The sequence below is a fragment of the Clarias gariepinus genome, chromosome 1 (genome assembly GCF_024256425.1).
Source record: "Clarias gariepinus isolate MV-2021 ecotype Netherlands chromosome 1, CGAR_prim_01v2, whole genome shotgun sequence".
Lineage (NCBI taxonomy): Eukaryota > Metazoa > Chordata > Actinopteri > Siluriformes > Clariidae > Clarias > Clarias gariepinus.
The window spans coordinates 45,591,681-45,614,145 of record NC_071100.1 but is presented as its reverse complement, the minus strand read 5'-3'; the positions used below and the strand labels follow the sequence as shown (position 1 = coordinate 45,614,145).

Sequence of the window (22,465 nt, the reverse complement as noted above, 5' to 3'; positions counted from 1 at the left end):
CCAACTATAGAACAGCTGTTCGGGGTACTCTAATGATTCTTACCTTCTGGTTTTGAAGTTGAATGGAGAATTAGGATCATCTTACAAAATGCCTTAATAAAACAAAAAGGTTTTGAAACCAGACGTAGAACGTAGAGCTTAGACCCATAATGCTGAACTCTACTACTTAATAACCAAAAGTACTCTCTTTATATTAGAGTGGGTGGCATTGTATTCCTTCATAAGTATACCTTGTTTATTTATAGCCGCTTTATTAGGTACATAATCTTAGATGTACAGTATTATACATATACACCAAAATTAGATATCCGCATTTTGGCAAATTTAGGAAACATTTGCATAGTATTGCACAAATTAAGAAAACTTTACATCACAATTATTTTGGCTATATCAGAGCGATTTTTGGATGATTTTCGCAAAAACACTGTAACTCCACTTGACACAGTTTTGTCGCAATATTTAGCCTGATATTTAAAAAAGTTAGCCTGATATTGTTTTTGTGGCGATGTAACTAGGTAATTATGTTTCAATAGTATGTTGGTTGAAAAAAAGACTGTCAGTGCTAATTGAAACCAGTTTTTTTTAAAGATTATAAGAAACGTTAAAACAATACGACTACAAATACAAAACTATTCAAATTCTTTTTTAGTTTTATTGAATTTCAAAACTTAATTTTCAGTTAAAATTAGCATATTGCAAATTTTAGCATTAATTTAATTGTATTTTTTGTGGAAATTTTTAATTTGTAGTGTAATTCTATTCTTCTGATTAATGTTTCTATTTAAGGTATATATAAGCATTTCACTGCATGTCATACTGTGCTTGCTTGTGTATGTGACAAAGAAAAATAGAATTTAATTTGAAATGTAAATTCACAGCACCATCAACGTCATCCTCCACCAGTTTCAGTCACTTCATTTTTTTTATTTTTTATCATAGCATTATATAGGGATGCACCATATGAACCATGTAGTCTGATCAGGCAAGTTTATAGTATAAGTAGTTCAGAAATCTTGAATGGAGAACAGAGTGTATCAGACATACTGTAACCAGACACTATGGCTCCCAAATTGCCCCAAACCAAAAAATTGCGAGTGCCAGTTCAAATCTTCTAATTTAAAGAAAAGATGCTTTGGTACAGACAACTACGTGTTCCTGCACATAGACAGCAATTTGCCGAAAATGGTGTTTATCTCGTTTTGCTGTCAAACTGTTCACATGTAATCAACCTAATAACCCTAATAAAAAAAAATCGTTTAGTTTATCTGCATACAAACACCAGCTAAAAGCATGGCGATCTGCTAGGGAGCAGCATCTGCTGTGAGATTTTAAAGGTCATTAGGGGCTGATTTCTTTGACTTACTGACTATGTACGTACAGTATTAGCTGTTTGCACAGTTTGTTTATTTGTGTGCTCCTGTGCTGAGAGAGCTGTACAAATGCCTCATTAATAAGACGGAGATGAAAGAAGAAAAGGGGGAAATGGAAAAGACACAGGTTAAATGGTCTGAGTAATCAGTAAATGAGGATTTGTATGGCTTTGGGTGCTCGGGTAGACACCATCAAAGGGTTCTAATGTCTGTCAGGTCCTCCACGCATCCTGGTGATTCAACGCATCAACATTCTGACCATGCTAATATCATCATAAGTAATGATATTGTCATGCTTTCACAGATAATCAAATTTAGCAGGGCATCCAGAGTCCACAGTCCTGCTACAGACCATTAAAGCAGAAGAAATAGAAATGTCAAAGACAATAGATTCTGTTCTAACACATTGTTCGACTCTCATTTCTTCAATTGATAAGCACTCCGAACCTGACTAAAGCAGAACTATTCCTCAGATCTGGCACTTTCGAAGGTATTTTTAAAGCACTGCAAGATGTTCTGATCGATACACACGTCCATTAACGTAGCTGTTTATGGTACCCGTGTTCCCGGAGAGATACGGCTGATGGAATCGACTTTGACGTGATTCTGAGAGCTCGACATACTTCAACCAATCATTACATGCAGTATTGAACAAATACAGCTAACGCATAACACGTAACACAATGTCACACACTTAAATCTTCTTCCTTCACCCTTCTTTCAATTTAAGTACATGGTGACCCTCTTTTTCTTCTCTTTGTGTGTTTCTATAATTCCTATAGAGGAAGATAGAGGGAAAGAGAGAGAGGCACTAATGGGGCCATGCTCTTATCGGAGAGGGGGAGTGTGTGTGTGTGTGTGTGTGTAAGAGAGGCACTAATGGAGCCATGCTTTTATCACAGAGAAGGAGAGGGAGATTGTAGATGGTGATGAAGGAGAGGAAAGATGAAGGCAGGGAGAGAGACAGAGATGAGCATGAAGTGAAAAAGAGGAAGGAGGATAAAATTTGGGCTTACTGCAGTATTCTGTTTAAAACGCCCCTAGATATAGCGGGGGCGATTCATCATGACTAATCTCTGGTTGCATGCTTGGAAATTTCAATCACATGTAAAATCTTACACACACACACACACACACACACACACTCCTGCTCAGCGCTTAGCATTGGTAAGACTGCTGGGATTCTTTCTTAAATCTCCATCTGTCTGCACACCATCACCCGAGTGTTGCCTCAAAATAAACAGCAATTTGTCTTTTGTCATGCTTTCTCCCTCCATGCGTCTGTGCAACCACTGGGTCATGTGGATATGCGAGCACGATTCGAGAAACTTGTTCGTAGTCTATTTACATCATGTTTACAATAAATTTGGGGGAAACGTGTTGTTTCGTTCCTTTCCGTCCCTTCCTTTTCCATCCCGGTTGGAGAGGTTGAAGTGTACCCAGGTGCGTGGCTAAAATTTTACATCAATAGTTCAACTGGGATTATATCAAAAGGTGTTATTGATGGTAAAATGAAAATGATGTCAGGACAAACTAACACACACACACACACACACTTGAGCAGACATGTTTATCATTTCAATTTTAGCTGCGAATGCCCTACTGGGTTCATGCTCCAAATACCAAACATAGAGGTAAACAGAAAGGTTTAAGATGTTTGGCTTACATTAACAAGTAATCTGATGTCGATACTAACAATTCAACCTTTTCAAGCCTGTTTTCTTCCAGAGACAGGCTTGACAGGAGTGTACTAACATGTACCGGGGGCCATTTTGTCCTGACATTTGAACTAATCACAGCTCTCGTGAAGAAAGTGAGGCTTTGAAATTGACAGACAGATGCACTAAAGCTTTAAAAAGTTATACACACACACACACAATTTTCTTTTTTACTCCAGCTCGAAGCCTGTCTTCAAGTTACGTTTCACTCTCGTTTGCTTTTGTTGCATCCTTTTTTTTCTCCTACTTTCTCTTTTCTTTCGCTCCCTTTTCTTGCGTAACCCACTTTTGCTTTCTTTATTTCTTTTGTGTACTTTCACGACTTTTTTGTCACTGTCTTGTTCTTTGATTTAGAGTTATACAGACAAATTATTATATATTTAAATTTAATTATATATTACTATATTATATTTTTCATTAGCTGAATGCCCATATTAAATGTCCAATTGTACCCATACCTTGGTATTTTTGTCAGTACCATGGACAGTTACACACATGCACATAAGCATTATGCAGTGAAATGCTTAAACGGCCGCCCATGACCTTTAAAAAAAATTATATACCATAATGGGTAATATTTACAGTATAGAGTATTTAAATAATCATTGAAATGCCATAGTATATATTAAAATTCTTTAACTTTTCTTTACTATACCATACCCGTAGTATGTACTATCATGTATGGTATAGTAATGTACAAACATTCAATATTGCATACCTGCAATATGTATCATGGAATTCACATAAGTATTGTGGAACACACCATAGAACCCAATGAAGTACATTAATACCTACCCTTGTACTATAAAGTGCCTGCCATGGTAATAGCTGAAGTACAATGATAATACTATGGTATATTATGCTACCGTGTGTTTACCACAGTATAATTTTCTTTGGGTGCAGGTATTATTTTGTGAACAAATTGCCTTTTTAATTAACCTTCTGTAAGTGATGCCACACGCTAGTATCCAAACTGCATCACGGCCTACAGACATGCCCCATCAGAAACTAGAATTCCTGACTGAAATGGCCATACCTTAGAAATAATTAACATCTAAATAAAATTGGATTTATGAGCAGTTTATTAGTGATACAGTACAAACGCTGTGCTGTTTGTTGAATTTTTTCAGAAACAACCAGGTTCCACTGCATAGAACTTAATGCTATGTTGCAATTGGTTAAGCAAACCAATAAAGCCTTTAACTGGAAGGAAAATGATGTCATGTTGTTTCTTGCTAATATGTTCACTCGCCTGCTTATTGAACTGGTTTCCAGTTTCCAGCCTGTCTGTTTGTTCATCATGCGGCCATTGTTTTTCCTGTTTTGTGATCATGGCTTTGCCTTACAGTACATTTTGGATTTGTTTGCCAGTTTTAAAATGAAGCGCTGTATCTGCACCTGCGCTGGGTTCGGTGCCTGGCACCGACAGGGAGGCGTCCAGAAAAAGCTGGCAATTTGGGCTTCTTTGAGCAACCTACAGTATTTTAAGGAAGGAAGAAAGGAAGGAAGAAAGGGAGAGGGAAGGGAGAGAGAGAGGGAGGAATGAAGAAAGAAAGAAAGAAAGAAAGAAAGAAAGAAAGAAAGAAAGAAAGAAACCTATGCCAAGTTCTTTGCGGATCGGATGGAGAAAGAAAAAAAGAAAGAAAGAAAGAAAGAAAGAAAGAAAGAAAGAAAGAAAGAAAAAGAAAGAAAGAAAGAAAGAAAGAAAGAAAGAAAGAAACCTATGCCAAGTTCTTTGCGGATCGGATGGAGAAAGAAAAAAAGAAAGAAAGAAAGAAAGAAAGAAAGAAAGAAAGAAAGAAAGAAATGCATTAGGATGAGGCATAATCGTTTTCTTTTGTGTATGGTAGATTTCTCATCTCGAAGGCCCGGGTTCAGTTCCCATCAAATGCCCAAATCCCAGCTTATGGATGCAGTGTCGATCCCAAGCCTGGATAAAATGGGAGTGTTGCATCAGGAAGGGCATCCAGCGTAAAACCTATGCCAAGTTCTTTGCGGATCGGATGGAGGGAAAGAAAGAAAGAGAGAGAGAGAGAGAGAGAGAGAAAGAAAGAAAGAAAGAAAGAAAGAAAGAAAGAAAGAAAATAAGCAACAACAATTTTGTTTGGTTTCATGCTAATGAATATGTTTTCAATATTTTCTGTGGAAAGTTAACTTGTTATCATCCTATTGCAGAATATTATGATGAAATATATATGAATATGCTAATTGTAATAAACAGATAACGTGTTTACACAAATAGGCGTACGAGGCTAGCCAGGGCCTCTGGCTGAGAATATAAGTGTACCTTGCTACTGGGATCCATTGGGGTGCGAGATTGTATTCATGTGTAAGCGAACATTCAGATATGAAGCACGGAGAAGGCCATGAACAATAAACTGCAGCACTGCAGAAGACCACTTTCAGACATTTTGGTGGGTGAAGCCTAGCTGGAGGCAAAAATAATTCACTGAACACATTAACTAATGCTGGCTAGCAAGTTTTATTGGCTTGTAGTTTAATACCGAAGAGGAAAATAAGACTTTAAACAAATACACTTGTATATCCACATATACGCTCTTTAACCTTACCTGATATATGTGCACTAGAAATACAAGCATTTTGATGATCACATCGATAAGATCCTTTCCTCTTGTTGGTTTTTACCAAAAAGTTTTTTTATATATAGCTATTAATCCTTCACCCAAGATCACAGTGAAAGTAAGTGATGTAGCCTGAGGTTATTCATGGTTTTGCCTCCAGCTAAAATCATGGCATAATCATGACATAGTCTCTAAAGGGGTCTATATGCAGAAGATAAAGAAATTTCTAAACAGATGCAAAACAAGTATATAAATATAGATATCAGCATTGCATTACACCCCTAACTCAAACTACACCTGGAGCACTAGCTGTCATAATCTGTTCATCTCCAGAAACATATTTCTAGACTCCAGATCCCAACCAGTCCAAGAGATCAAGGGGTGTTGAGAATTCAGTCTTAATCATATCTCACCTTGACATATCTACCCATGACACATCGTCTGCCTAATAGGAGTTCAGGTACAGTATGTGAGATGCCCTAGTGCTTCCACGTGGTAAAGTCAGATTTGTTGAACTGAATATTTTTCACTTTCCCATTCACTCACTTTCTTTCTCTTTTTATTTATTGGAAAGGGTGACAACATAAATAGAAATAAAAAATAGAACATTCCACAGCAGATTTGATAAAAATAAAAATTAAAACTACAAACAATATATTTTTCGAACTTACGGCTAACCTTGATCCAGATTCCATTCCAAGCATTCTTCTGGCATTTTATTGATTTTCATTACAAGATTACTGAACGTACAGCAGCACATGTATTGTTTGATGCATTAGTGTTAGGCATGATCGTTTTCTTTTGTGTATGGTAGATTTCTCGTCTCGAAGGCCCGGGTTCAGTTCCCATCCAATGCCCAAACCCCAGCCAATGGATGCAGTGTCGATCCCAAGCCTGGATAAAATGGGAGTGTTGCATCAGGAAGGGCATCCAGCGTAAAACCTATGCCAAGTTCTTTGTGGATCGGATGGTCTGCTGTGGTGATCCCTTGATGGGAGCAGCCAATATTTGTACAACAGCTAATTTCATATTGCGAGAACACGCACCATTTGCTCAGCTGTAGAAAAATTTTATTGCCCTTTGAGAGGAAAAGAATATATGCCCTTATATGTTGAAGAAGAGATAAGCACCCATAAGAAGTTTTGCTATGGCACTATCGTTTACATATTATACATTAAGCAGACTCCCCAAAGCAATTTTTATATCTCATTATACATTTAAGCAGTTAAGGGTTATGGGCCTTGCTCAAGGGCCCAAGAGGGACAACTTGGTGGTCGTGGGATTTAAACCTGGGACCTTCTGAACCCTAATCCAATGTCTTAACCACTGAGCTACCCCTGACCATCGACCATAGTGTTTCTGCAGTACTTATCACATTACTCCACTAAGTTACTCCATAGGAACCATAGGACTTGATGGAGTACCAGGGAGGGTACTATAGCGCTTCAGTGGGTACAATGGTTGAATCATGGTACAGTATGTACTACAAGACTGTAAATACGATGGTGCTTATTTGGTACCACAGTGGCTACCAAAGTTCAGCAGGTATCTTACATATAGTATTACATATGCTCGACAATATCCTAGTACTTGTTTCTTAGTTCCTTAGTCCCATTGTTCTGTCAAAAAAAATTTAAAAATACTACTGTACAGTATGTACCATGGTAGGATTTCTTATGGCCAGACACTACACATTGTTATTTAATATAGGAAGTTAATTCAATTAGATGCTAACAAAAATACTTTTTTTTATCACTTTTTCTGGGTTCTACTGTTCTTCATGTCTTTCTTACATTTCCATAAGCTTTGATATTGTAGTGTCGATAGTGTCATTTTTCAAGATTTTGTAAATAGAAATATGGGGAAAATATCCTCCCAGGTGAGACAAACTAGTGAAACGAACTAGAGGTTATCAGTTGAAATTACTGTATTGAGGAGGTGGTTGAGTCATAAATAAAAGTACTTGGCAAAAAAATAAAAAATAATTGAGTACCTTTGAGGGGAAATAATGGATATAATGGTAGAATGTTGTATGGTAATGTGACACTTCTTTGGCAGCAATCATGTTTTCCAAAAGGCAAAGCGACGTTAATGACTCTCCTCTTTCTGACACTCTGCCACCAAGCACCCAATCTGTTTACCTCTGACAAGTTTACGAGTTTTATTATATTAAATATAATAAAAGTACAAAAAAGTAATGACTCAAAGTGGAAATTTAATATTACTGCTAATAAGGAGACAGGGGAAAGCACAGGTCTCTTGTGACCTTGGCATAATTGAAGACTATGGTAGAGCTGAAGATGCTGCGGTTTTCTTTGGAGTGATAAGAATGGATGGGATTAAGAATGAGTACTTTATATTAGAGGGTGCAGGTAGGACAATTTGGAGACAAAGTTAGAGAGGCCAGATTAAGGTGGAGAGGAAGGAGGAAGGGTAGATAGGGAGGAAAATGTTAGAGATGGGGCTGCCAGGCAGGAGGAGAAGAGGAAGAACCAAGAGGATGTTCATGGATGTGGTGAGGGAGGACATGCAGAAGTAGACAGAGTTAGATGGAGACAAATGGTCTGCTTTGGCGACCCAAACAGGAGAAGCCAAAAGAAGAATTAGAAGATAATTGAAAGCTATGGTAATTAAATAACTCCTCTTCACAACAGTGGTGAGGAGAAAAGCATCTCAAACCATGTAACACTTTAAACCTTGACATATTGTGGTTACTAACTATCGGGCCGTCTCCGGTAGCTGATGTTGCGTTGCCTTGAGGTTTAATGTGGCCTATTTGTTGGCACTTTTTAGACTGTCCAGTGTGCTATGTTGACCTATCGTTACTTTATGCCATGTTTACTTTGATCATAGTACTTAGGCTATGTTTAATCTGCCCTCTTGGTTACTCTTTCAAATTGTTTCATACCCTGACTGTGCTGTCTGATACGTGATGTTCAAATCAAAAGGATTTCACAGTATATGCTTAGACTTTTGTTTTTTTTAATCCCCTTGACATGAGTTATCATTTAGCTCCATAAAAATATTTTATCATTTAATTTTCCTTCAAAGCAACACTCTCGTTTGCAATCAAATAAATTGCCTCTTTAAGGTTTTATTAGAGTCTCAACAACACGGAGACACAGAGTGACACGAATGAAAGGATCGACGCTATGGATAAACGATATGAAAAACAGCAAAGAGTCACATTCTGTACCAGCACGTCTGTCGACTAAATTTGGCAGCTTTCTAATTATGGGCAATTGACATTTCTGAGTCCTCAAGGGCGTCGAAAACGAGATGAGAATGGCAAATGTCGGTGCAAAAAAGATTCAGTTCAGAGATTGCTTAATGGAAACAGTGCGATTTATATCCTTTCATCCTGCAAATCATAGCATTATTATTATTTGTTGTTTTTTTTTTATTACTAAGAAATCTTCATGCCATTTGTTCTGTGGTTAAGACAGCGATCAGAATGTAACAGGTTCTGATCCCAGAACCACCAGGCTGGCCTTGAGCAAGGCCCTTAACCCTCAATTGTACATCACTTTGGAGAAAAGGATTAAATGTGTTCTGGATTAATAACAGTCATAACAGTCATAGTAGGAATAATATGGCTGGAGTATAGTACTGGCATGCTTCCCAGAACATTGGCTCACACAACTGAAACTGGCATTAGAGAAGCAATTATTCAACGCCAATTATTTCACGCCTAATCTCAGAAAGACGCCGTAAAAATAAAAAACAAAAAAACAAAACTAATATGGTCAGTTGGAAATGGCTTTGAATTGAGTTTAATGCTTGTAAAAATGACTCTCCTGTCCCTTACAGTGAATTCAATTCGGGCTTAATGTGCAAGTATTGGCTTATCTTAAATCGATACGCCCAATTAGTCTCTTCCTGTTTGTCATTTCTGGACCTTTTAAAGCTTGTAAGGTCTATTACAAAGACTAATCTAACCACTAGTTTTTCTTTAATTCCATTTGTGAATCTGAATGCTAGTCGGATTCTGCTTGACAGGTTTTTTTTTTTCTTTCAGAGTCAGGAAGTCTAAAGTCTAGAGTCTGACGTGCATATAATGCTTTTTCCAGTAATGGATGGGCTACTCAGACTAACGAAGGCTTAGCTGAGGTCCTATAGAAAATGCCTCAGTGCTGTTAATGAAGGATCGGACACTTAGACAGTAATGTTGCAGCATAAACTATGCAGCTTTCCTATCTCTCTCTCTTTTTTTTTACCTGCTAATGTTTAAACTTACATTTTCATTCCATCTTTTTTTCACTAATACAGTTCATACTAATACATTCCACCTGTACCTGGACAGAGGGACAGGCTGAGAAATATCATAAACACACACTGTATATTGCCTTCACTAGCGCTAACACATCTTTCAATATGGCTGACTGAGCATTTAGAGATGAATTAATTAATTGGGATAGGAGCCATTAGGGACCACTCGATACAATATTATCGCGATACCTAGATGATGATTTGATTTGTATTGTAATTTTTGCATTTTCTGCATATTGTCACACCTTTTGGTGACTAATGCGAGCTGAACCAAGTGAAGCTAGTTGAAATGTTTATGTGGGTATTTACATTTTGGGAAGACGTAGCACCATGAGTCCCAAGAGTGTTAGCAAGGACGGTAGCAGGAAGAAAACAGAGCCACTTTCAGTTTTGTTTTAAAAGCAGCCGGTGCCAAGAGGAATCATAAATTAAGGTTAAGGGAGGTTTAATGTCTATTATTTATATTTATATACTTACATGTCTAAATGTTTTATTGTTTTTATATGTAGAAATATAATTATAGTGTTGGAAATTGGTAATATTGGTAATATTTTAAGTGGCTAAAAGGGATTATCTGTATTTGCATTATTACATTATTGGGAAAATTAGTTTCACAATACACAATTTTGCCTTAAGAACACGTCTCCAAAACGGATTAAATTCTTATGCTTTATTATTTTTATACATATCCCAAATTAATATGAGTTTTTTCAGATTTTGTTACAATTCCAAGCAAACTTATACGCTTAAATATCTTACTTATCCTACATCTAATAGTTTAGAGTGCACCACATGTACTGTAGGATTATAAAGGAACTGCTAAATTTTACCACCTTTAATGCAAACATACATAAACTAAAATAATCTACAATAAAAAATAGCAATTTTGGGAATCCACATAAAATAATCATGATACCTCTATCTCTATTATACAATCTATAAACATTCAACATTCCCAGTTTTTACTGCTAGACTTCTGGACAAAAAAAAAATCTTTACATTCTGACTTCCAATCATAATTTTGTTCGCTCTGTCAAGGAGATGCAAATTGAGCCTGCCACTGGTTTAATGAGGTTTTGCTCATTACGAGTATGTGTGGTATGTAAGGTTTATATATATCATGGCATGTGCTGTACATCATAAACATAAATACAGTAGAAAAGAAAAAGGTACTGATATTGGAGTCTCACCTTCTTTAAGAGAAGGCATCACATAAACACTGAGTAGTTTGACAAATATGAGGACGTGTATGAGCCAAGTGACCAATCGTTTAGATCAGTTTAGAGGTAACATTATCATGTAAGGGATAATAATGCATAAATTTAAAAATGAAAAGTTTTAAAATGTGCGTTTATCCATGATATACATAACAATGAGATCATTTAGGACATTTGGGATAACGCATCACAATAAATGATTGTGCACAATTATTATATGATCTTATAATTGTAATGATTTGAGTGGATCCTGATTGGCTATTAGCCCCCACTTTAATTTTCTTTAATGTTTCTATATGAATAGATGTAATTATTTTATTCAGTGGTACTCCCAAGTGGCATCCATGAAGCATGAGGTCTGTGATTATTCTTCACCAAGTGAAGCGTACATACATGTCCATCAACTTCTTGTAACATAAATACCAACCATGTTGGGATAAATGGATGTCTATGTCAGTATCTACAATGTTTATTTTTCACAATGTTTAACCCTGGCCTCAGTTTTGTTAGATATCAGCTTTCGTCATCTGTCATGTACTGCTAGACGTGTGGAGGCAGCACATGGCAATAGTTCCAAACACCCAAATAGATACTAAAATAAGAAAGGCTTTACAAAGCAGAATGGAGGAAATTTGGTGTCGGGGCAGATCAGTTACTCACTCAGTCACCATCTATACCATTTTATCTGATACAGAACCTTGGATTATGAGCAAAATTTGTTCTGGAAGCGGGCTCGTATTTTAAAACACTCATAAACGAAATAAAATTTTTCCATAAGAAATTATGGAAACTCTAATTATTCGTTCCACAGCCCCAAAAAAAAAATTCATAAAAAGAATTATCACAAAATACAAAGTAAAAAAAAAACTAATTAAAGTGCACTTTACCTTTAAAAAAAAAGTACAAATAAATCACGACAGATTAGTGTTTCTGTTTGTGCGCGCAGGGGCGCTGTGTATGTGTGTGGGTGTGTGTGTGTGTGTGTAAAGCTAAAGTAAGGAGCCTCTCCCCCTCTCTCCCTTCTCGTCTTACTTATCTACCCCTCCTCCACTCTTTTCACACACGCGCACACAACAGAAACACTGTTTTATCGGAAAAATAAACAAGAAATCCCTCTAATGACACTCGATTGAGCGACACATTAACCGAATCACTGCTGTAAAGTTAAAATAAAACAAATTAACCTGCACTTTGTAACCTGGAGCCTATCCCCGGAGACTTAGGGCACAAGGCAGGGTACACCCTGAATGAGGTTCTAATCCATCGCAGGGCACACACACACATCCACTTACTCACACATTAATTCATTCACACACTACAGGCAATTTGGAACAGCCTAATCTGCATATCTTTGGACTGTGGGAAGTACAGAGGAAACCCACCAAACATGGGAAGAACATGCAAACTCCATGCACAGAGACCTGAGGTGGACCCAGGAGGTGCAAGGTGACAGTGCAACTGTCAGTTATTTTCTGGAATTATTAAAAAAAAAAAAAAAAAAACTTACACTAAAAAGGTGTAAATGTGAAATTATGTGCCCTTAAGTCCTTTAAAGGGAATGTCTGTCATTCCGGCTATTCTCTATAGGAGATAATTCCTGTTAAGTATTTGCTTTCTCAGGCCTAAAGTTGCACTGTTTTAAAAGCATCCGAACAATTTGTTCAAATATTGCATTCTGCATTCCAACTAGGAGACTCGTCTCCCACCGACACCAGGCGCAGCACAAGTGCAGGTGCGTCATTGAAATCTATACAAATCCTGAGCTTAATGAGAATAAAAGACTTGCTCATTAATAGAGTTTAAACACGTTTTATTTATTTTTAAACTCTTCAAGTGTGGAGAATCCCCTCATGCCACACTCAACTCCAAGTCAAATGTAATATATTTGAATACCAAATTCAACTCTGATGTGCTGCAGCAACAGACTGGCAGGAACCTGAAGGAAGTCGATGCCTTGAAAAAAAATTCTAAATTGGCAGTCTTTTGCTATCCTGCAAAAAAAAATAAAAGGCATTGTATACTATTACGCGTAAGAGTAATCCACTGGGAGATAACTGAGCCAGGTGTTCCTCTGGAAGGCAGTTTTTCACGAGTCATTAACCAGCGAAACACCTCTTCCCACGAAACACCTCTTCACCAGGAGGTACGCATGCGCAGGGATGCTTTAATAGCAAAAAATGTTCACATTATTATTCCGATCTCTGCCTGCCTGATAATATGTGGCGCTGAATTTTATGTTTGAGCTAACAATATGGTAAAACAACTACAAAAAAATGACATTTTAAAGCTTAAAAGATTAAACACATGAATATTACACTATTTATTCATTAAACATCAACGTCAACATCAGAGAAATATTAAAAAGTAATAGCTTGTTATCTTTTTATTTCAATGCTTGCAATGTTCTCAATCATACATCATCATATCCTTAATGTTTTTTTTAAGAATTTAGGCAAAGCTCTTGTGTTTAAAGGCAGTTTTGTAGTGTTTTAGGCAAAAAAAAAAAAAAACACCCAAAGCCAGAGTATCCGCTTAATGTTCAATCATTCCTGTCATATTCATTAAGATATAATTACGCGGGCATGTCAATCATCATGAGACGGGAAAAAAAAAGCCGTCCACATCCAACAGTTTATAAATAAATGAGCAAAGCAATCAACTGCTAATGATAAAGTCATGTTAAAAGCCTGCTGTCCATTATTCTGGTGTTTGGATGTCTCATAGCAGAGTATATGACTCTGGAGTGGATAAAAGCATTATCGTTCTGTTGCATTAGCCTCCATTACAGTGCATTAACGCTGCATAATGTATAATATAATTATTTTCCGGGTAATAACTGAGACATTATAGAGAAAGGGAGAGAAAATGAGACAGGAAGAAAGGAGGAGGAGAGAAATGAAGTGGATGAGGGTGTATAATGGAATACAGACTCTTTAAAGTACAGGCAAATCATACATACCTGAATGACTGGTGGTATTTAAGCACACTCACTCATCGTCTATACCGCTTTATCCTGTATTCAGTGCTGGGTCGCTGGTTTGATTTCCGCCTCGGGGTCTGTGTGCATGGAGTTTGCATGTTTTCCCTGTGCTTGGTGGGTTTCCTTCAGGTACTCCGGTTTCCTCCCACAGTTTAAAGACTTGCAGACTAGGTTAATGGCCATTCCCAAATTGCCCATTGGGAGAGGCTTCAGGCCCCCATGACCCTGACCATAGGATAAAGCGGTATGAAAGATAAATTAATGACTGAATGTTTGCACCTGCTTTGTGTAACCCAACAGAACCAGCTGTTCATTTGGTTTTAAAGTTTTAGCATGTCTGTGTGTTGTTTTGTATCCTCCAACTTACATTAGGAAAAAGCGTCCCAGTTGGACTAGTGGCTGTCATATCACCTTAGCCATCAGAGGTGGATTAAGTCTAACATCAATGCTGATTCCAAGTTAAAGTGGGTTGTTTTAGAAAAGGCATCTAGTAAAAAAATAATAATAATAATGTTGTTGGTCTTTCGGCTGCTCCCGGCAGGGGGTCACAACAGCGGAATACCCAGTCCGCACTACAACTTGGCACAGGTTTTACGCCGAATGCCCTTCCTGACGCAACCCTACCATTTCTTCCGGCTTGGGACCGGCACTGCATCCAGTGGCTGGGGTTTGGGCACTGGCTGGGAATCGAACCTTGCCCTTCCGCATGGCAGGAAGGACACAAAATGTCTGTAACTGTATATACACTAAGTGCACCTCAATAACCCTAAATATGAGCAAAAAATATTCCAAGAAGATTGTGCGTAATTAGTTGCAGGGTAATAAATATTGTATGTCTCATGGTGAATTGTTGAGTGGCTTATGAAATAGCACTTGATCCAGGAAAACCAGTTGTTCAACTGGGAAAGCATCTGGACCCTTTAAATTCCTCTGGAGAATTGTTTTGGGTTATTGAGAACCAGCGTATATGATGACATTTGTTAATCTGCTAACTTACCTTGGTTGTATCTTATGTCATTCTTTTCCAGTGAACAAACATAAACCATGGATTGAGACGTCCTACCATGGAGTGATCACCGAGAACATGGACACGGTCCTGCTTGACCCTCCACTAGTGGCTTTGGACAAAGATGCTCCCATTCCCTACGCAGGTACGTGCTTAGTCTCACTGACTGAACCGAGACACTTTCAAAGAAATATCTTGTCGTCTTTGCCCGAGCGTCTTTATAAAGCATAGTGCTCAGATTATAGGGATTAAACAGATCTTTTCTGAGACATTTTCCGACTGGTGCTCTAACCTCTTAGTAATCTTTCTTCCTGACATCCTGATTACACCAGTGATGTGTATTTATATTCCTCCTGACCTTAGAAATGGTAGAAAAAGAAATAAGAAAAAAGAAACAGTCCTGGATATCATCAATCTGGTTATTCGATTCAGACAAGTGTAAGCGGGGATCAGCTGGAAGTCTTGTGAAAGAAAAAATAAATAAATAAATAAATAAATAAGAAAACGATAATTATATTTGTGTGTTGGTGTCAGGTAAGTGTCTGGATGTGCCAGCTGGAGAGTAATTCAACTGTAGTGATAATTTTATATTTATATTTATCCAAAGAGGCAAACAAGGTACTGTGACAGTGTTTTACAGCTTATTAACTGGCAAAGGATAGAATTAATCTGCTTTCTGACATCCTGGATTCTGCGTTTTTTTTTTCTTTCTAACTTGGCACACAGCATTATCACTGATATTACAACCCCGGGTTGTTAACTTGCTTTTTTAGTTAGTAGCAAACAAGCAAATCAGAGATCTCACACAAAATATTACTTAATGGATGATCATTCTGGCATGTTTATTTCATGTTCAGGAAAAATGAAGGAGTTATTAATAACAATAACAAAAACAACATAAAAAATAATTGTTAGTACTTTGTGGCTTCATTTTTGTCTTTTATAATGGCCTGAATTCTTAGTGGCATGGACTTTCCTAAAAAAAATTAAAAAAATAAAAACCCAAGATGGACCAAATTTTTAAATTTCCATCAATTAAAATGTTATTTTAAATTTTCTGATCTCAGATTAAAATCCAGACAGTTTGTTAACAAGTGAATTCATAAAGAAATTTTTTAACACTATTGCTTGTGAAAAATCATCCTGAACAATGACGTCATCACTTTAGAATGTGTTTGTTGTCCGTGGAATGAGAGAAGTCATGCTTTGATACATACCTTGTTTTTTACCTTGCGTGTACCTTGGTTTTGAAATCAGGTTTTGCTACATTTTAGGTACATTGGAGTCATGAAAAAAAAGAATACATGAAATTTAATTTATTACGCAAACAGCGTGTTTTTTTTAAGAATGTATATTGAAAGGCTATTTTAAAACAATATTCAAACAATTTATATTGGTGGTATTTGCACAACTCACTAAACCCTTCTTTCTCAGAATAGGAAGCATTTAATGCCACCTACAACTAAAACCCCAATCGCACTGATTCACATTCCTACAGCACTATCAAAAAATCTTGTACAAATTATTAGGAAGTAGAAACCGGTATGGTTCTAGTATCGACTTTGTTAACATGCTGTGCTTTTTTTTGGATATCTTCAAGGACATGATCGAATAAGGATGTAGTAAAAACAGCATCGACCATGTACAGTGTAAATAACACCCCTTAAGGACTTAATGTACATTTTACAAGCATGGCACAAATGGGAAAGATTAAGTGGCATTCATAGTCACTGCATTGTTGCTCCAGTGGAATTTGAACTGTGAAAAACTGATACCACTTGTGATTTGCACGAAAAAAGAGCAGCGTGCAGTGATTAGTCTTTTTCTGATTTAAGGGGTGTAACTGGTGCCGTATTTCTCAAGATTTTGTGTGCGCAACGGGAAAGTGCCCGCCCCATCACCTGGAGAACGTTTGTTTGATTTCTGGGTGCTGCTGTAGCCTCCCACAGCCCGGGGGCCTGAAGAGAGCTGATTGGCCGAGCTCTCAGAGGGATGGGATGAAAGGCACTGAGTGCTCTCATCAATAACAGCTAGCAAGCAGTGGGTAGGAATGGATAGCGAGATCGCCCGAGTGTGTTACGCCGTTCCCAACAGTGCATGAGCATGCAGTTTAAAAATATGTGGTTAGCTGGCATCGAGTGATTCAGAGAAAATGTGCCTTAATATTGGAGTGCCCTAATAATGGGGTGAAATTGGATAAGACTAAATTCTGCATTAGGTAGAAACTGGTGAGAAGACACGGATTTATTACTACAAGCCTGAGAGTAAACAGCAGAGTATGGAACGCAAACATCCTCAATCGCCAACCAAGGAAAAAGGTCAACCATCAGCTGAAAACTTGTACTGGAACATTATTAGGAAAAAGGTTCAACAATCGACAATAGCTGTTACAGTGAGATGCCTATTGAAGAGTTGAAGCCTAAACTTGGGTTCAAGGGTGTTGTGATCTGGTTGATAACGTTCGTCCGCACACTTCCGGCTACTCTGCAAAAATTTTGGTTCAGAAATTTGGTTTCTGTAGTCCTGATCTCGCTCTATCGGACTTTCACCTGTTTGGTCACCTGAAAGCAGCCCTATGAGCACGAAGACTCACGTCTGATGATGATTGCATTCGTGGCTCGCAACTCAGCCTAAAACATTTTTTAATGAGGGAATATGAAAGCTTGTTGACAGATGAACAAAGTGTATTGAACAGCAAGGAGACACAGTATATACAGTATTTGTCTTCTCTAAAAGTTAATTAAAATAAATCCTACAGGCAGAGTGCAGATAATTCTTCAGCTACCCACGTTCTTCGACTTGTTCATCTGGCTTTTCCATGGATATCACTTTATTATATACACCGCTGTATTTGTTGTAAATTTTAAAACTCCTTGAAACTTGTACTTGTGAAACTCATGATTACGTCCCTAGCGTTAAGTGTTGAGGTAATAATTACCACTGCCCCTGGGTTCCTTACCTGACATGCAACCCAATACCATAAGTGGGTGAGGAAATGTGATTAGTTCCTTCAGACAGTTGTCTTTATATGGCACCAGACAACAGTTCCTGGGCCGAAGCAGATTCCTTTTTCATTAGAGAATATCACTTTCATTCAATCATGCACACTCCATGATTGCTTCTCTTCTCTCCTCTTTTGGCTTTTCTTTATGTAAATCTCATTTCATTCAGTCGATATCTCCGTCTCTGTCGCACCCCTCGACTCCTATTTTCGACCATTCATTTTATTTAATTCATTTATTTTTATTTTACTTTCCCGGCAAGTTTTTTGTCCTGCCCTGGTCTTGTGCATGTTTTTCTTGCATAGCCGTCCATTTTTCTTGATACTCGCCCCTGACTGAGAACGAGCAGCACCTTTAGTTGGAGTTCTTTTTTCAAGGAGTTTTACCGTATAAACTTTTCCATTGTTTCAAGTCTCTCTCTTCCTTTCAATTAGCCGAGTCCAACAGCTCATTAAGGTCTTTAAGCACTCTCTTTTATCTTGCAGACTCATTTGCATTTTAGACTACGTGCCACGTATTTGTTTTAGAAATGCAAATTACAAGGTGATCCCATGTTCTTTTTTTTTTTTTTTTGGCTCTACTTGATCTAAAAAAAAAATATGACGTTAAGTAAAATAATACATTTGCGGTATTTTTTACACAGCCAGAGTGTTCATCTGTTAGACAAAAAGTGCTTACTCCTTATATCTGTGTTTTGTTAATTAGCTACAAAATATGCTGCATAAAATTGGGTAATTTTTTTTTTTTTTTCAACCAGGGGTTGTAATCAAGCATTTTGTTCTCCCACTCATCACGCATAATGTAGCTGATTTAGACATCACTGGCACAAGTACCAGCTTCGTACCTCACATCAAACTGGCACGTCACGTGCGACTACACATTTGCTTTTCATTAAAGTATCTATTAAAAGTCATACTCATCAATATGTAAACGAAACAAGGAACTATAACAGTAATTGAACTGCACTCAGTAGACCTAGTCAGTGAGGGTTTGTCTATCAGTTTCCTGTCATGCACTTTAATGTGCTGCAGTGCTATTCCCACGCAGATCGGGAAAAAAAGTGGAGCAGAGCTGTCCCTCACTCCAGAGGAGAAAAAATAAATACTGCTGGAGAGAGAAAGTTAGAAAAAGTAATAAAAGATTCCCATTAAAAAAAATAAAACTCAACTTAAAAACGTGCTGTACAAGGTCGGATTGGTTTATCCTCCCTCACACGCATCATGCTGTATTTATGGCTACAGAAACTTGAATTTAAGCCTTTATTGTTTCATTGTGAGATAACCCTACACATAGATGACCATAACATCACCCTAATGTGTTGGTAAGCAATGCAAAAAGATGTGAGATTTCTAACTCGAAGATTAATTTAATGAAGAACACGGTGGCTTACGAACACCCTGGATTGCAAATTTTAGCCTTAAGAACTAAATGTTGCAAGAAATTTGTCTCCTTATCAAGTGGTATATGAGTATTTGCGTCAGTGGAAAGCCAAGCAAAGCGAGTTTACTTTTTTTTTTTGCATTTTGTGCAAGATTTAGTGAAGCAAAAGACGTAGCACCATGGGTCCCGAGAATGTTAGCAAGGACAGTGGCAGAAAGAAAATGTTACATGAGGTTTAATGTCTCTTTCGTTTATATTTTACTTGATTTACATGTCTTTTTTAAATGTTTTGATTGTTTTTATATGGAAAAAAAATAATTATAGCGTTGGAAATTTGTAATATTGGTAATATTTTTTGGAACGGATTATCAGCATTTAAATTAGTTCCTATGGGAAAATGTGTTTTCCAAAATGAAATTTCACCTTAAGACCACACCTGTGGAACATAATACATTCGTATGCTGATGTATGTACTGTAAGTGCCCATCACATGCATTTTTCCACCCACGCTCATACAATCACTCGACCAATCCCACCCTCTTCCATACAGTAAATGGACTTGACCAGTCCCACCTTCTACCATTTACCTTTTTGACCAATCCCAACTACTTCCACAGGCAATCGCAACTGATCCCAGCCACTCCCACAGATATTCTTTAGCAATTCCGCCCACTTCCACAGACCTCCCACTGATCACAGAAACATTTACATTTACATTTAGGCATTTGGCAGACGCTCTTATCCAGAGCGACTTACAAAAAGTGCTTTAATGTTTACAACATTGGATACATACTTACACTGGGTTAACTAGGTTAATAACTAAGTACCATTAGTCCAACACATCTGAAGATTTTATTTTTTTATTTTTTTTTTTCGGGGGGGGGGGGGGGGGGGGGGGTTAGTCCAAGTACTGGAGAAACAGATGCGTCTTGAGTCGTCGTTTAAAGATAGTCAAAGTCTCTGATGTACGGACATCTAGAGGAAGTTCATTCCACCATCTAGGTGCCAGAACAGAAAAGAGCCTGGATGAATGCCGCCCTCGATCCCTGAGAGATGGTAGGATGAGGCGAGCAGTGCTGGAGGATCGGAGGGAACATGGTGCAGTGCGTGGTGTAATTAGCGCAGAGAGGTAAGTGGGTGCTGGGCCATTTTTAGCTTTATAGGCAAGCATCAGTGTTTTGAATTTGATGCGGGCAGCTACAGGAAGCCAGTGGAGGAAGCGGAGGAGTGGGGTGGTGTGGGAGAACTTGGGAAGGTTAAAAACGAGTCGTGCTGCTGCATTCTGGATCAGTTGCAGAGGACGAATCGTGGACAAAGGCAGGCCTGCCAGGAGTGAGTTGCAGTAGTCCAGTCTTAAAATAACAAGGGACTGAACAAGCACCTGAGTAGCCTGTGAAGAAAGAAATGGGCGAATTCTTCTGATATTGTAAAGAAGAAATCGACAAGAGCGAGTAAGGTTAGCGATGTGTGGGGAAAATGACAGATGATTATCCACGGTTACCCCAAGATTGCGGGCAGTGGTTGAGGGAGTGATTTGGTTGTTGTCCATGGATATCACAAGGTCTTGACCTGGAGATGAGTCACAAGGGATAAACAACAGTTCGGTTTTACTGAGATTGAGCTTCAGCTGATGAGCAGCCATCCAAAATGGGATGTCTGCCAGACATGCTGAGATCCGGGTGGAAACCCGAGTGTCAGAGGGAGGAAAGGAGAGAACAAGTTGGGTGTTGTCTGCATAACAGTGGTATGAGAATCCATGTGATGATATGACCTTACCAAGAGACCGGGTATAGAGGGAGAACAGAAGAGGACCAAGTACTGAGCCCTGCGGGACACCAGTAGAGAGTCTACGTGGGGTAGATCCCCTCCATGTTACCTCATATGACCTATCTCTTAGGTAAGAAGCAAACCATTGCCACACTGTTCCACAAATTCCAGGGCTTGTAAGAATAAATAATAGAATCCTGTGGTTCACGGTGTCAAATGCAGCTGACAGGTCTAGGAGGATGAGGACAGATGAAAGTTTAGCAGATCTAGCAGCATGGAGCTTCTCAGTGACTGACAGAAGGGCAGTCTCTGTGGAATGTGCCACTTTGAATCCAGATTGGTTTGGGTCATTAAGGTTGTTCTGTGAGAGATAAAGAGACATTTGATTATAAACCGTTCTTTCAAGAATTTTGGAAATAAAAGAGAGCAGTGATACCGGGCGATAGTTGTTAACTTCTGATGGGTCCAGGCAGGGTTTCTTGAGGATGGGAATAACCCTCGCCTTCTTAAAAGCGGCAGGAACATGACCAGATGATATGGATTGGTTGATGATGGCTGTGGTGAAGGGAAGGAGGTCTCGTGAGATGGCCTGGAGCATTGTGGAAGGGATTGGGTCTAATGAACAGGTGGTGGGGTTAGATGACGAGATGATCTGTTGAATCTCATCAGATGACAGGTTGGAAAATTCTGCTAAAGGAGGGAAGGAAAGGTCCTGAGGTTCTGCCGTAGGAGTTTGGTTGAGAGCGAAGGACTGGCGGATTGCTGCAATCTTCCCATCGTAGAATGTGGCAAAATCGTCAGCAGTCAGAGAGGAAGGGGCAGGAGGAGTCGGTGGGTTGAGTAGTGAGGAGAAGATGTTGTGGAGTTTGCCAGGATCATGTGCAGACGCTTCCAACTTTTGTCTGAAGAAGGTAGTTTTGGCAGAAGTCACATCACATGAGAATTTGGAAAGAAGAGTCTGGTAAGAGATGAGATCTGCATCAAGCTGTGATTTCTTCCATCTTCTCTCTGCAGTTCTTAATTCTCTCCTGTTGTTGCGCAGTACATCAGATAGCCAAGGAGCAGGACAAGACGTCTTCCTTGGTTTAGATGACAGCGGGCAAAGGAGATCTATGGATGAGGAGAGAGAGGAGAGGAAAGTTTCAGTCGCAGTCTCTAGTGGTAAAGAGGAGAA

At 38.4% G+C, this 22,465-nt stretch overlaps 1 protein-coding gene across 1 annotated transcript in view; it reads left to right on the top strand.

Annotated features, from left to right (window-relative positions):
* The window catches only part of clstn2a (calsyntenin 2a), a 100,309-nt gene that overhangs the window by 28,524 nt on the left and 49,320 nt on the right, over positions 1 to 22,465 (top strand). The window contains exon 2 of the mRNA XM_053495610.1: positions 15,165 to 15,287. Coding sequence (XP_053351585.1) covers positions 15,165 to 15,287 — 123 coding nt within the window. The remainder of the gene's footprint in view (positions 1 to 15,164; positions 15,288 to 22,465) is intronic.